The 15,624-nt window shown below is 35.8% G+C and overlaps 1 protein-coding gene across 3 annotated transcripts in view; it reads left to right on the top strand.

Moving 5' to 3' along the window:
- NEBL (nebulette) overlaps positions 1–15,624 on the top strand; it is a 341,920-nt gene that overhangs the window by 219,076 nt on the left and 107,220 nt on the right. Inside the window, exons 1-2 of one of the 3 annotated variants that reach the window (XM_032425495.1) lie at positions 13,298–15,284; positions 15,377–15,448. The exons of the other annotated variants lie outside the window; for them this stretch is intronic. Coding sequence (XP_032281386.1) covers positions 15,207–15,284; positions 15,377–15,448 — 150 coding nt within the window. The 5' untranslated portion in view covers positions 13,298–15,206. Of the gene's footprint in view, positions 1–13,297; positions 15,285–15,376; positions 15,449–15,624 lie in introns of those variants that run through there. 3 annotated transcript variants of the gene reach the window in all.

The raw sequence follows: 15,624 nt of genomic DNA, 5'->3' as shown, positions 1-15,624 counted from the left end.
AGGCGTCCAGTACTCCTTTTTTTCTTACGTATAGCATGAACCATCAGCAATGCCTTTGAAAGACACTTTGCCATTCTTTAGGCGATGCCTTTGAAACTTGTCCTCTTTGCTTTTTCCATGATATGCCTATGGCTCCCTGAGCTCGGGCCCCTGTCCCTGAGCTGAGCCAGTGCCCTGATCTGACCACCATGCACACCTAACTGATGGCTATCCTCCACCTGAACAATTCCACCTTCGACTCCACATGCCGTGCCCTTTCTCTTTAAACAACTCAAAATACCTTAGAACAGCCTCTCGTTCTTCACATCTTGTCTATTGCTCTGCCTACATCTTTCTGGTGTCTCTCAAATCTTTACCTCTGGCAACTTCACGATCCTGGTCTCAGTCTTTATTTTTGGTGTGAGCTATTTTGCAGAAATCTTCTGATATTCTCTTCCCTTTCCTGTCAGTCCGTTGCAACTAGATTAATCTTTCTATATTGGATTTATAGGTCACTCCTCTGCTTAAAACTTCAAGATACAACATTTCTGATTGAATTATATATAAGATGGTTGGCTTGACATTTGCAGCCGTCCTATTCTGCCTTTCGAGTATTCCTTACTCCTACACCTCCTCTGTGCACGCTGCTCTTATTTCTCATGGGGACCATCGTCTGGCTATTCTGCTGTCTTTGCTTGTGCTCTGTCCTTCATCCTTCCTTTTCTCACTTATGAAAAACTGACTCATCTTCATAATGTGCGGATCAAAGGCAGTGTTCCTTGATTAGAGTCTCCTTGGTATTTCTGATTTCTTCCATCTTCTGAACCCTCACAGCTCTCTGTAATTCTCTGATGGCTTTAGTGTACTCTTTAATTGCTTCATCTCTGTGAGAGGCTAGATTTTATTCAGTTTTTATATTTCTTGCAATGCCTAACATAGTCATTTATGCATAGTAGTTCACGTATGGATATTTTGATTCAAATACTGAATTATTTGAAAATACTGTATAGATGGGCAATATACATTTGTATTTCAAACATATCAATGCCATTGATTTCCTCTTCCTATAAGCCAGTCTCCAAGCATTCCTTTGGGAGGTTGTAATACAACTGAAGATATTAAACAGAACTATTATAAAATAAAGTTGTGTTGGTCATGTAGTTTATTTTGAAAAAGTGGTTTTTATTTTTTCATGTTCACATTCACATTTACAGAACTAAAATATTATTAGGGTGAAGAATAAGAAAAGTTATTGTTATAACCTTGAGAGAGAATGTTAATTAAATTGAGGGACAAGGAAAGGGACAAATGCTTAAGATAACAATTTCCTTCCCCATTTGTGATGACACAAAAACTTTATTTTCTCATATTGAGCCAAACTGCCAAGAAAGCCTTACAACATATTGAATGGTACGATAAATATCTGCTTTTTAGAGCTTTGGACAGTGCCGTCGCTTGAAAAGCAAGCTTGAACTCCCCATGAGATCATTGTGGAGATAAATGCTTAAAAGCTTTTCAAAGCCATACTCTTGGCTCTATCAGAATTTAATTTCCCACTGATTATGTTTATATCGATTTTGGAACACATACCCACGAATATACTCAGCATAGCTACATCACTGATGATTTCCCATGCCTTGGGAATTCATCCCTATTTTATGTGCACATGGAACCCACTTATACTTTCATATACATGGATCCCTCGAGTTAATACTCTATAGTTTTTAGACTAGACTATGAAAATGTCCCTGTGGTTGTTTAAAGGCTGTTTCTTTGTAACAGTTAAAAACAAATTGATGTATATGGGAATAGGTTTTATAAATATCCTATGCTTTATTAGCCATTCGGTCATACCTGGTTGGTTTCTGACCTGTAGTCAAACACAAAGGGCGATTTTTGAAAGTAGATTTCAACTGCATAACATCACAGTTCTGGAAATTCACAGTGGGTTTATGTGGTGAGGGGCTATGTAAACATACTGAAGATCTTGGTTCCAGTCCTGTTGATGTTACTTTTAAGCAAATTACTCTACACTTTGAGCTTCAGTGTGGGGATTCTGACAGTATTTACTTTCTAGAGAGTTGATGCATGTGCAATGAGGTATGTAAGGGACTTAGCACAGTGTCTACTATCCAATACAGCTTACTTCACTTCCACTGTTATCAAAACCCAAAATGATTTGATAAAAGAATTTGTTGACAGATGACGTTTTTATCTTCGAACTCTTTGTACCCCAGCGATTAGTGGATAAATTTGGTAACATACAATCACAGAACCCAGAAAGACTGATCTAATTCTTGACAGATGAGAAAATAAAGAACCAAAGACTTCAAATGACACACTCGCCACCCCAGGGCAGGTCACTAGCAGAGTGGGGTTTCGAGCTCAGATCGGGGGACTCCTCCTCGTGTGGCCGGTGCTCTTTGCCTTTCACACACCGGACATGGTGCTTCCCGCCTTCACCCTTTTTCCAATGATGGTTCTGGAATTAAGATTCTTTCAGTGAGATGTTAGCGGCTTCTAATCTCTTCTGTGCTTTAGTCATTCTTGCCTGGTCCATCAGGGTGTTTTTGCCAGACTAGAAAACAGCGTAATGTTCTGTTATCAGTTCAGTGTGGAATATAATCTCAGGCATGTGTTCTTTTTTTAGTAGAATAGAAAGAACTTGAGCAGAAACCTCCCTGTAACATAGTTCATGAGTCAGTTATAATCTTCGTCAAACATGGCTCCAAATACCATCACTGATCCTGCCTCCGAAATAGAAACATCATAAAAGCCTGGAATGTACTGTGAGAGATATATTTTTGATGGTGTTTAGAAAACTAGTTAGTCCTTATATCATAAACCTTTAAACCTTTGAATATTTAAACAAAGACAATTTGTTTAAAAAGGACATTTGTTATTGCTGTGTTTTGAAAAGTTAAAAAAAAGAAATTAATACTGAATTTAAAGTATAATAAAAAATATACGTTAAATAAAGCACTTGTGAAAGCATAAAACTGTGCATAATTTTCTTTATAATAAAGTCTTTTGCAACTCTATCCCAGAAAATTTGATTTTATCATATAGATAATTTACCCCTTTCCAGGAACTTTTGTATTTTGACTTGGCCACACTTAATTGGCAATCAGATGATCTCTAAAAAAAAAATCTCATAATGTTTGTTAATAAGCAAATCTAAAGCTATTGTAATAAGTTTTTAAAAAATCCATATATATGAATATTTTAATATAGGATAATACAATTTCGTTATTTATTCTGATCGAATTAAAATCCGAAGTTTCCCTAACTCATGACTATTTGTACAAGAGAAAGTAAATATCATAAAGAATTATCAAAGGAAATACATATGTAGTGATTTTAAATCTTAAAATAAGGAACCAAGTACAGCCTTGATCAGATGCACATGTAGTAATATTTCTGTAGAAAGATTATTTCATAGGGTTATAATAGTGGTCTGGTATCAAGCTTAAAATCTTGAAAAAAGGTGTCCTTGCTACTTTGTTAATTTGTCAGCAAAATACCTCCTTTACAGCAAACTTTATACTTAAGTAAAAATTTTGACACAAAAGAGACCCTCATAGTGTGATTACTCTTTAAAGAGTTCACTTTTATTGGACAGTTTGTCATAGAAAACCTTGAAAGTAGCTATTCTGTGCTTTAAAAATAGATTTACAAGAAACGGCCAGAACTCATACATTTAAAAAATAAATGATCTTGTCAAATGAACTTTGAATTTTCAGCCCAGAGTGCATGTAAGACCAGCATTTCTTTACCACAATTATTATTGTCCTTATATTTTGGGATGAATTTTTCCTAGTATAAGTCTAGAGAATTCAGTTTTTTGGCAAATTATCTTTATCAGTTATGTGTAAATCAGGGAAAGCATGCTATGAAAGTCACTACTATCACACCATTTTCAACGAATACTTGCAATATTCTGAATTTTTAGTGTTTTTTAAAATTTTTATTGAGGCATAATTGACATATACCATTATATTAGTTTCAGGTGTAGAACATGCTGATTCAATATTTGTATACACTGTGAAATGATCACAATAAGTCTAGTTAATATCCATCACCATAATTGACATATAACGTTATATTAGTTTCAGGTGTAGAACATGCTGATTCAATATCTGTATACACTGTGAAATGATCACAATAAGTCTAGTTAATATCCATCACCATACAGTTACAAAAAAATTTTTTTCTTGTAATGAAAACTTCTAAGATTTACTCTCTTAGCAAATTTCAAATGCACAATACAGTGTTATTATCTATAGCCACCATGCCATATATTATATCCCTGTGAATTATTATTTTATAGCTGGAAATTGATACTTTTTGATCCCTTTCACCCAACTCACCCATGCCCCACTGCCTGCCTCTGACAACTACCAGTAATCTGAGCTTGGTTTGGTGTGGGTTTTTTGTTTTTGTTTTTTTTAGATTCCACATATAATGAGATCATATGGTATTTGTCTTTCTCTGGTATTTTATTTATTTTAGTTCATTTAACATAACATCCTCAAGATCCATCCATGTTGTCACAGATGGCAAGGATTCCTTCCTTTTTATGGCTGAATAATGTTCCATTGTATATATATATACACCACATTTTCTTTATCCATTCAATAGACACTTAGGTAGTTTCCATATCTTGACCATTGTAAATAATGCTGGCGTGAACATGAGCAGATCTTTTTGAGTTAGTGTTTCTTGTTTCTTTCAGATAAATGCCCAGAGGTGGAATTGCTGGATCATACGGTATTTCTTTTTTTCTTTTTCTTTTTTGAAGAAACTCCATACTGTTTAAGCTGTTATTCATTGAATCCTTTTAAAAGAAAACTCACCAAATCTTTTTGGCTGTCAAGGCAGCTATGTAGAAAGGGTAGGCTCTACTTAAAGGCAGTAAAATCTTCCTTTTAAATTATTCTCCACTCCCTTTCCTTCATTTGTGTGTGCAATATCTTCAATGCATTTGAATTGTGTTTAAGAGTACCACAAACACAGACTTTATGATCTCAGGACATAGTGATCAGTAGAGAAAAAGTGTTATTCAAATAAATTTGAAATCTTATTTGTTAGTGTGATTTCATCAACGTACAGTTACAGAACAGAATAGCACTAGGGGTATAACTGTATCTTGAAATGCCTATTTTAAAATTTGGCAGATTAATTTCTCAGGTTGACTGGCAGCCTTTGGTCCATATGCTATGAGATATAGGCCTTAATTGTTGTTACTTACAGTGTTTTGTGTTGCTGGCTCATGTCAGCTCATCTGAGCCAGTTGTACTCAGCCATCCATTCCTTCCTTCCCGCCCTCCCTCCCTCATTTCCTTCCTCCTTCCTTCCTTCCTTCCTTCCTTCCTTCCCTCCCTCCCTTCCCTTCTTCTCTGGGGGAGATGGTTGTTAAGTATTTTCCAGCTTACTACTGCTTATACATTTTCCATTAATTAATAAAAATCAGGAAAGTTTCTCAAATTAGGTTCCTGCCAGGTCCAGGATGCTCTGAATGCTTCATTATTACCTGCTTTACCATCACTTCTGACTCCTGGGGAGTTCTTATTTTTGCCAATCGTAGGAATCCAATTGTCCCCATACCACAATTACTCTTCCTTTAAATCACTGTCAGTAATGACAATTCCTTGGTAGTTGGAAATTGAAAAAGATGATAGAAAATAATAATAATATCACTACCAGGAAGAAATAAAAGTCATTGAGTGTTCTATTGTTCTATGTGTCCATAGATTTTACACAGATTGAAACAGTATAGACCTGAGTTGGAATCTCTTAGTGTGAGAACTTGGGCAAGTTACCCACTCCCGGTCCCAGTGTCTCATCTGTGAAATGGGTGTTGTGAGGATTAAATGGGATTTTATATGTAGAGCCCACTGTCACCGTGCTTGGCATACAGTGGTCACCCTTCTGTGCCCTCTCCTAGTACCAAGCAGGGAGCTTCTAAGAGTTCTTGACTGCCTTCCATTTTTGTATAAAGTTTAACTTTCTCCAGAATTTTCAGCAGAGCTTGGGTGAGGAATAACACAATTATAAATCAAGTCCTTGGATATCACTTCATGTAACAGTAATTTTGATTCAAAGCACTTCATTGCATTTAGATATTATTGAAGATCCTAGCAGTTACAAAATATCCACTTTTGCTGGTTCCATGGAGAAAAGAAGCTGGGTCCTCTGTGGAACAGAAATAAGAGATACTGCGTTTCCTTTCATTGCTCAAGGGCTTTTCTGTTGAGAATTTGAAAATTTAAAGTTTTTAATAGAAAAAAAATCTCATTTCAGTAAAACACTTAGCTTCTTTAAATGATCTATCAGTCTCTTTAGTAAAGTATTATTGTAATACTGCTTTATAACATGGTTTAAAAAGGATTTACCTAGCCCAACTGATAAGCAGTTGCTGGTGTGTTTTAAATTGGGTTATATGAGTTCAAAATGGGAGGACCAATGGAGGATATTTCACTATTTGGACTTTTTTATATTTAGGTAGAGAAATAAAGAGTGAATATCTATTATTCACTCATATAATCATCTATTTATTAGGTAGATAATTAAAGAGTGAATATTTATCCTGAAAACTGCTGGGGCTTTAAATATGTCATTCTCATTAATGAAACAAGATAGCATTTTGAAAATACACCTTTGGTGAAGTTAATTAAAACATCATTTAAAGAGTTAATTCATTATTTATAAGAACAATTTAAACCTTTAATAAAATACATTCCCATACAGAGGACTCTGATTTAAATAGGTCTGGAAATGAAATTAGATTGCAATTTTTATTGCTTGCTTATTAGGATTCTGAAATTCTCATCTTAAGAAGTTTAATATTAAATGTATCTTTTTCACATTTAAGGTATATACAATCAAAATGAAAAAGAGCTAGTGATTTACAGTCTTATGACATTACATACAACTACACTGTGCATATTGGATAATCACTATCCACTAAGAGCTCATCTGAATTGAGATGTACTGGAAATGTAAGATTAAAATACACTGGATTTCAAAGACAGTATAAAAAAATGTAAAATATCCCAGTCCTTTTGATATTGATCACCTGTTCAAATGATAATATTCTGGATAAATTGAGTTGAATCAACTATATCATTATAATCAATGTGATATGTTTCTTTTTTTAATGTGGCAACTAAAATATTTAAGATTACATATGTAGGTCACATTATATTTCTATTAGACAGAGCTGCTCCAGAGAATGATTTCTGAAATAGTTAAAACATCACAGGTAACCATTGCCTGAGGGATGCTACTTTAGGAGCAAATAAAAAATATGCCAAACTTATTGGGGTTATGAAGGAAAATTTCACACACACACAGTTTGAGAAAAAAAAAAAGGATGGAGAAAATCATCTATAGGTATAAAGTATAAAATAGGATAGAAAATAGACATCTATAAAATTAATTGAACATTGATAGAAATTCTTTAAAACATGCTGCTACTTTCTTGAAATGTAGGTTTTATAAGTCCAACAAATTTTATCATAGTCTAAGAAAATTCATATATTTCACTGAATATACTAGAGAATATTGACTATCATATGTATATTCAGTATCTGAAATATCCCCGGGATGCAATGCTTATTACAGCTCATGGCATAAAGTAGATGCTCAATCAATATTTGATGAACGAATATGTGATTGCTATAGGAGAGATGGGTAGAGATGTTTATCGATTTTGTTCATTGATTATCCTGAGGAGATTAAAATAGTGCCTGGCCCATAGAATGCACACAAAAATATTGGTGCATGGTGAAATAAATGAAGACAGACACACACACACATATTAAGTAATAAAGAAGGTAAAGTACTCAGAAATTACCCCCAATATATGTTCAACTAGTCCTCACTATTCAAAGGGTACCAATTGTTTTAAAACATCACTATACAGCTCTTTTAATTATGCATTTGCTTTAACTATGATCCTATTTTGATATTATGTTATATTTTGAGTTATACATCCATGGAAACAATTGGAATAAGAAAGAAGCAGAAATTAGAGCTTCAAAAGTTCTGAACTTGTGAGGATCAGTTGTGTTTTTTCTCTGGCTTACAATTATGGTGAAATCATGATCTCAGGGTCCTGGGATTGAGCCCCATGTTGGGCTCCCTGCTTTGAAGGGAGTCTGCTTCTTCCTCTCCTTCTCCCCCTCCCCGCACCCCGGCTTGTGTGTGCTCTCTCCCTCTCTCAAATAAATCAGTAAAATCTTAAAAAAAAATCATGATTTCAGGATAAAACAAATCCTTAGTGAACATAGGTATAGTAATTGGATGCTATAAGGTTTCTGCTGAAACATTGATATTTATTTAGGAAAGAGTAGAAAAAAATAGGTGCATTCCAATAATAAACTTGTAATTGTAGAAGTGTGGAAGTGTGAAATTTGTATTTTAAACACATTTAACATAAATTCCATTTATTTGGGGGGATATATAACACACATGTATTTCCCTTGAATATTTTTCTTCATTAAACTAACAAACCTGGAAGTGATTTCTTCACTATGAATTTTCATGAATTCCAGATACACAGTGTATTCAAATTGGCTAATGGTAAAATGAAGGGGTAAAAATTAAATCCGAGGCATATGAAGGGAATAGAGGAGGTGTAAAGGTGCTGTTTCCGCAGTTAATTGACCAGGAACTGTGTTGTTTGTAAAGGATTCATGGTTCAAACTGGCTTAAGCTTTTTGTGTTAGGATAAGTGATTTCCGCCCATTTACTTCATCAGTCTGTCCCCTGAGGTCCCTCTGCTGTCCTCTTCTCTCTCCATTGTATTCTCCAGTGACATTGAACTTTTGGTTCCTCCAACTCTTGTCTCTGGGTCTTTGCAAATGCTCTTTGGATGCATTCCCTAAACCCCATCACTCTGTCTAATTCTGGCTTAAATATCCTCTCTAGGGGGAGATCTGCCCATTGCTTGGTTTCTACTAAATCTTCTTGTTATGAGCTCATGTAACTCCCCAATTTCCCTTTAAGGAACATCATTACACTCTCTCCAAAAGGGGCAAAATCGTCTAGCTTTGCGTGTGTTTATGTAAATTATTGTTCTAATGGCTGTCTGTTTTAATGTGCTCTACAACCCCCAAACCTTCCCTTCTTTGCTTAGAATTTGAGGATTTTCTCATTTTAAAAAATATCTGAGGGGCGCCTGGGTGGCTCAGTCGTTAAACGTCTGCCTTCGGCTCAGGTCACGATCCCAGGGTGCTGGGATCAAGCCGGCGTCGGGCTCCCTGCTCCGCGGGGAGCCTGCTTCTTCCTCTCCCACTCCCCCTGCTTGTGTTCCTGCTCTTGCTATCTCTCTGTGTGTCAAGTAGATAAATAAAATCTAAAAAAAAAAAAAAAAAACCTGATTTTTTTACCCCTGAAAACATGACAAAAACAGCTTTTCTCCATAAACGACTAGGAAATCATTTACTTCCCCGTGTTTTCATAAAATTCATAAATCTTGTCCCTGCTTAGGACATGTTATGAATTAATTGGTAGGACATCTATCTCTGAAGAGTTAAAAAATTGCCAACAGTGATCAAGCCCGCGCGCTCTCTCTGGCTCTTGATATGGTGTTGACAGCCAAGCAAAGAGCTTCTTCAATAAATCCACTCTCATATTCAAGTTTTTCCAGATGTGAGAAGTAATTAAGTCTTTGCATTTATTGAGGCCTTGTATGCTTTTCAAGAGGGAACTAACTGGCAGCTGTGGTGAATTAACTCTGCTCCAGTGCATGTGTATGTGTTGTATGTGTGTGTGTGCATGTGTGTGTTTGTGTGTTGTGTGAGAATGTACGTATATACAAGCACACATGTGGCATTTGCCAATAGTCAAGCGAAATCAGACCCGAGAACAAAACACAACAAAGAGCTAATTTCAATAAACACCAAACATTGTTACAACTGTATTTCACAGTGGAGAGCCGAGTGCTTTGTCCGGTGATAACTTCTTTTCTACTTTTGCCAAATGTTGAAGGAAAGCAATGAGGATAATTAAAGCATTTCTATCTGTTAAAGGATATTTTTTTAAAAAAATGGTGAAATCACGATTCTCATGAAACACAAAATAAACACATTTAAAATATTTTAACTCATTAGTGAATGAGGGCACCAGTAAGAAGTTAAGATTGGTTCAAAGGTGAATTTGGAGAATTAGTAATAAGGAATTGCTGAAATGAATTTAGAAATAAAGGCAAAAAGCTCTATTGACAGGACCAGTAATCAATTGCTTTTCCCCAGGACACAATTAATTTGCATTTGTATGGATAAAGCATCATTAGCATTGTTACCAGTTTTTAACATTTTATGGTCTCATGAGGCAGTTCAGACAGCAAAAGGCCAAATTACCCAGAAGGTAACACTAGATAACACAGGAGGTAATTTTTTTTTTTTTTTGCCAGTTTCAAAGTCTTTCACAATTCTTCCTGACACATCTCACACGAAATTCTAGGAGAGGGATACTTTTTGGTATAGCCAAGCTGTTTGATTGAGCCTAACCCTTTGGTTCTGGTTACAAGGCTTACAGAGGCCACTCAGACCTTGGGCTTCTCCCAGGAGGAAGGCCTGTGGAAGTGACTGTATGAGCTTCACTGTTGTTCATACTGAACTAATGTCTCAAGTAAGCAGTGAATTAAATCAAAGTCCTTCAGTTCGCTGGATGCTCATGTAAATGTGGACTCTGAATGAGAACACATGCCCCTCAGTCAATACATCTGGAACAATACTTTTGATTTTGGCATCCCAACCACACCCGACCCGGAAATTGTGCCAAAAATGATTTGCAGTTTCTTGTTGTTCTCCTCCTCCGACACCAGTTTAGATATATAGCTCTCGTTTGTGAATAGGATCTCTACTTGTGAAAACAGGAATATGAATACAAAAAAACCCCCATTCTATTAAATCTTATTTTAATGGCATAATTAGTAACGGTGACAATTATTCAGGTTGCTTTGTATTCTTTTGATTTCTAATTAACAAACAGTAATGAAACAACCATTAAAAAGGAGAAGATGGGCTTAATGAATGTAAATTGTAAAAATAGATTGGGCTAATATTAAGCGAAGCTCTTGTCTTCTATAAAGAAGACAAATTGCCCAAGAGAGCATACATTTCTGGTTTGAAGAAACAATTTCATCCCCTCATCTACCAGTAAAGTTCTCTTTTGGACAGTTGCCAAACCATGAGGAACTATGTGAGGCAGAAGTAAAACGACCAGGGGTTCAACTGAGACTTCTGGGAGGTAGTCATAAAAAAAAAAAAAAAAAAAAAAAAAAAAAGAAAGAAAGAAGGAAAGAAAGAAAGAAAAGAAAAAACCCAGGCAACTGAAAACAAGTCTGTGAAAGACTGCCAAGACAGGCAAACAAGTCAGATGAACTAATTCCTCTCTCACCTAACCATTCAGGGGGAATATTTTGTAATAAGAAATCTTGAATTGATTCCTAAGGTGGAAAAATTCAGTTTATCTCTGGAAGTTTTCCCTCAACTCAGAACTGAATCTCCATCTATTTTAATTATTATGGATTTTCATTTGCAAGTCTCTCATCACCATGTTGGCAAAAAGCACGTGTTCTATCACTATCAAGAAAAGAGGAAAAAGTGATATAAGTATGAAACATTGATCACAATCTGGGCAATTCTTCCTGCACATGACCTTAAGAGCCCTGCAGACAGGGGAACACTGCAGGACAGGTGTTGTTGGTACACAGGAGTTTCCTTGGCCAGGGGCTCTGTCCCAAGACCTGAATCACTCCTGGGACCTGGCAGTTGCTATGGAAATACATTTGCTTACACAAAAACATCAAACTCTAAACAGATTAAAGACTTTTGGGAGCACCTGGGTGGCTCAGTTGGTTAAGCGTCTGCCTTCAACTCAGGTCATGATCCCAGAGTCCTGGGATCAAGCCCCTATTGGGCTCCCTGCTCAGTGGGGAGTCTGCTTCTCCCTCTCCCTCTCCCTCTCCCTCTCCCTCTCCCTCCCTCTCTCTCTCTCTCTCAAATAAATAAAACCTTAAAAAAAAAAAGACTTCTGTATTGTAATATGCAAGTTAGCCTTTATCTTTAGGCTGTTAGGCTGTATGAGGCTCTTCTGGCCTTTAAACACATATTGATATTATAGAGTCTTACCCTGTGAAATGAGAAGACCCTTTCATATCAAGTGCTTTTCCTGGAACTGTATAACTTTGTTGGACAGTTGACAAATCTTGTGTTTATGAGAAGCTTTGCTATTTTTTAACTGCTTTGCTTTTAATAACTTCTGGCAATTTGGTTTTTCTCTTTAACTATGGAGAATTAGGGTGGAGAGGGATTAAAAAATCTGCCCTAGAAGATGTGGGAGAGTCATAGAGGGAAGTCGAGGGTCTTGCCATAAATAATGTGATCCCCACGTTGGTCTCATTCAGTATGAGGACATGGGTAGAGTACTAAAGTAAGAGGTAGGCAATATACGTAAAGTACACAATAAGCAAAAGGGATTGGCAGTTATACTGATATTCCCTTATTGGGGTGCCCCAAAGTGAAGATATATATTAAACAGGACATTTAACTTGGTTAAAAAAAAAAGAGGGAAATAAGGAATTTTGAAACATGATAGCTATCCATGAAGAACTTTCTTCTTATTTCCCAAGTTGCATCTGGGAGCTACTGACAAGAGAGCTTTGCTGTGATAAAGTGCAAGGCTTAAAATGTTTTCAAGAAAACTTTATATGAATTTTATATCATACTTACAGGAGAGAGGGAAAAAAAAGAAGATACATTCAATCAGAAGAAATAATGTATGCAGCTTGCCAAACAATCCATTAAGGGGTTCATCCAGCACGTCTTGAATGATGTTTTTTTTTTTTTTTCCCTGCCTTATCTTAGCACAGACTGTGTTTTATTCACCATTACATCCCCAGCACCAAGCACAGTCAGTGTCTGACGTAGCAACGCTTATTTAAATGAATGAACATAAAGCTCTGATTAAGTTTTGGTCCTGGTATTCCATTGAGTAACTTTGTGAATGAGACAAATAATTAATTTCTCTTGGTCTTAATTTTGTCCTCTGTAAAAGAGAGGGCTTTTAGTAAGATTGATTTCTTAAGGATCCCTCTGGGTTTAAAATTCTGACTCTAAAATCCACAAATGGAAAATGTGTGTTTACCTTGCATATGGTGTTTGGTTTTGCTTTCAGAACTTCTGTGTATAATCTCAACAGGTTATTTTCTTCCAGCACAGTGGAGAGTCAATAAGCACGTATTACATGATGGGAAATGAGGAAAAGCAGCCGTTGAAGTCCACTGAAGGTAACTCACTATGGGATTAGATGTCACCATGAGCGAAACAAGTCATCTGAAGCAGCTTTGGTGAAATTTTCTCCCCATGCTTCTAGAAGTTTGATAGAAAAACTTACAGAAATTGCTCTTCCCTTTTTCCAAATAAAGATAATGTGATAGATCTTCTGTAGAATATTAGAACAGTCTTTTGGCAGAAGACTTGAGGGAAACAGAGGTCAGACATTCTGCTCCCTTATGGAACAAATATAATGTGCAGAGAGATTCCTTGTAGAATTCTCTACACAGCTATGTTTAAAATAACATAGTTGTTACTTTAAAAGTGAAGGTTTCCAAATTCAGCACCCTTGGGGACTTCTTTTTGGCATTTTGCTAGTAAGCAGGATATGTGATGCCATTAAGTTAGCTTGTATCAAAAATCATCTCATGAAAAGACCAACAACTATTCTAGAATACATTATTTTTTCAGAGTAGGATAATGTTTCCCTAAGTAATACTTCACAGAAGAATGTTAATTTTCTGGAGCATCGGGTATCATTAAAAAATGGTAGGTAAGTAGGTAGATAAGATTAGATTAGATGAATAGGATTTCATGTTTCAGAAATGCTGGATTAAGAAAACCTAACCAGTTTTCTTGGTTGTGGGTCTTGGAGTTTCTGATTTGTCATTATGCCATGTGGATCTCTAAGTCACAGGGGTAGAGATGAATTTACAGGTTTTTCCAAACATACTTGCTTAAGAAACCTCCTTCCCCCTCCAGAGTATTCTGTGGAATTTTAGCCTCCTGGAAAACAATTTGAGGAATAATCTATATCATATAGATGTTAGAATATTTTTCTTGTCAGAATTTTTAGTTTAGGTAAGGCCAAGGCAATTAAGAAGAAAATTAATAATGACAAATTATGAGTTGCATAGACCCTTGTTATTGCCTAAGGTGACAATAAAGGATTTTTTGAGAAATATATTTTTAATTATATAACTGATGACACATGTTACATTATAAATATTTTTCCAAACTTTTCCAGGCATGCAGTACACATTGAGGAATATATAAAGAGTGAATATTTTATAATATAAAAGCTAGTGAATTTATAAAAATTGACACAATGGGCAGAATTGGAAGAGCACGGTTATTATTTTTTGAAACAATGATGTTTCTAGATTCTTAAATGATATATCAACCTATGTTAATTGCAACTTCTCATGTTTAATGATGTTTACAATTAAAATAATACAATAGCAATATAAGATTAATGGTCATAATTAACTCAGAATAGATTCTTTGAAGTGGTTCAAAGGGCTTTTCATAATAAATTACTAGCCTTTAATCAGCTAATTTAAAGTTAGTACCTTTTAGAATGTGAGAAGTATGTGTTTGTCTCATAAAAAATTTAACTTAGGTTTCAATGATCTGGATTCACTATACCAAATCCGAGATATGTCTGACGTCCCAGCAAAAGCTTTATTTAGATGGAGTTGAGAAGTCTGAGATAACAGGCTTTGGGCCGTGCTATCTTGAGTGTTATAGTGGAGTCATTTTTCCCACAATCTTTAAGTTTCTCTCAAACTATTTTATGAATGAATTAAATTAGTGAAATATAAATAAATGGTCTCTTTTGGATTGCTTACCCAGTTTAGAGAATGTTGACTTTAAAAGGTCACAAAATTGAATTTTGCCCATTGGAGTGGTATTTCCACTTGGGAGGCTTGACCTGGCTGACCTCCGCAATCCCATCCATCCACTCACACGCAGTTGTGATAAGAGGGTGAAGTGTGAGCTAAATAGGGATGAGGCCTGGGCAAGGTCATTTCTGCCAGAACACCAGAGACTCCAAGAGCTCAAAGGTGCTGTAGTACAGAGAAAGGGGCTGTTCCCAAGAATTCAAAAAAAAAAAAGAAAAGAAAAGAAAAGAAAAAAACCTCTATACGTAGAGTAAAAATGAGGGTCCCTATATTTGAGGATGTAAAAGATGAAATGGAAGAGGGAAAAACAGAGGAAGAAGATGAAAATGACACGGTAAGTGGGAACACACCAGCTGAAGAAGGATATTTGTTCCTCTAAGTTGATCTTTAGAGAAAAATGTTTCCTTTCCTTGTTTTTCTGGACAGGTGTTTTTTAAGCCTATTATTGAAGACCTAAGGATGGAATTGGCCAGAAAATGCACCAAACTCATTAGTGATGTAAGTGGCTTAAGGAATTTTTTTCTTATTTTGCACTGTGTGTGTGGCACTATTATGTCATCGAATCATTGAGTTGGGGAGAAAACCCTGCAATCATCTGTTAAAACACAATCATTTTCCAGGTCATGGAACTAAGTCCAGAAATTTGCGTTGATTTCCTCAAGGTCACCTATACA

Source organism: Phoca vitulina, unplaced genomic scaffold (genome assembly GCF_004348235.1).
Source record: "Phoca vitulina isolate PV1807 unplaced genomic scaffold, GSC_HSeal_1.0 scaffold33, whole genome shotgun sequence".
Lineage (NCBI taxonomy): Eukaryota > Metazoa > Chordata > Mammalia > Carnivora > Phocidae > Phoca > Phoca vitulina.
This window is presented reverse-complemented; position numbering and strand designations above follow the sequence as displayed.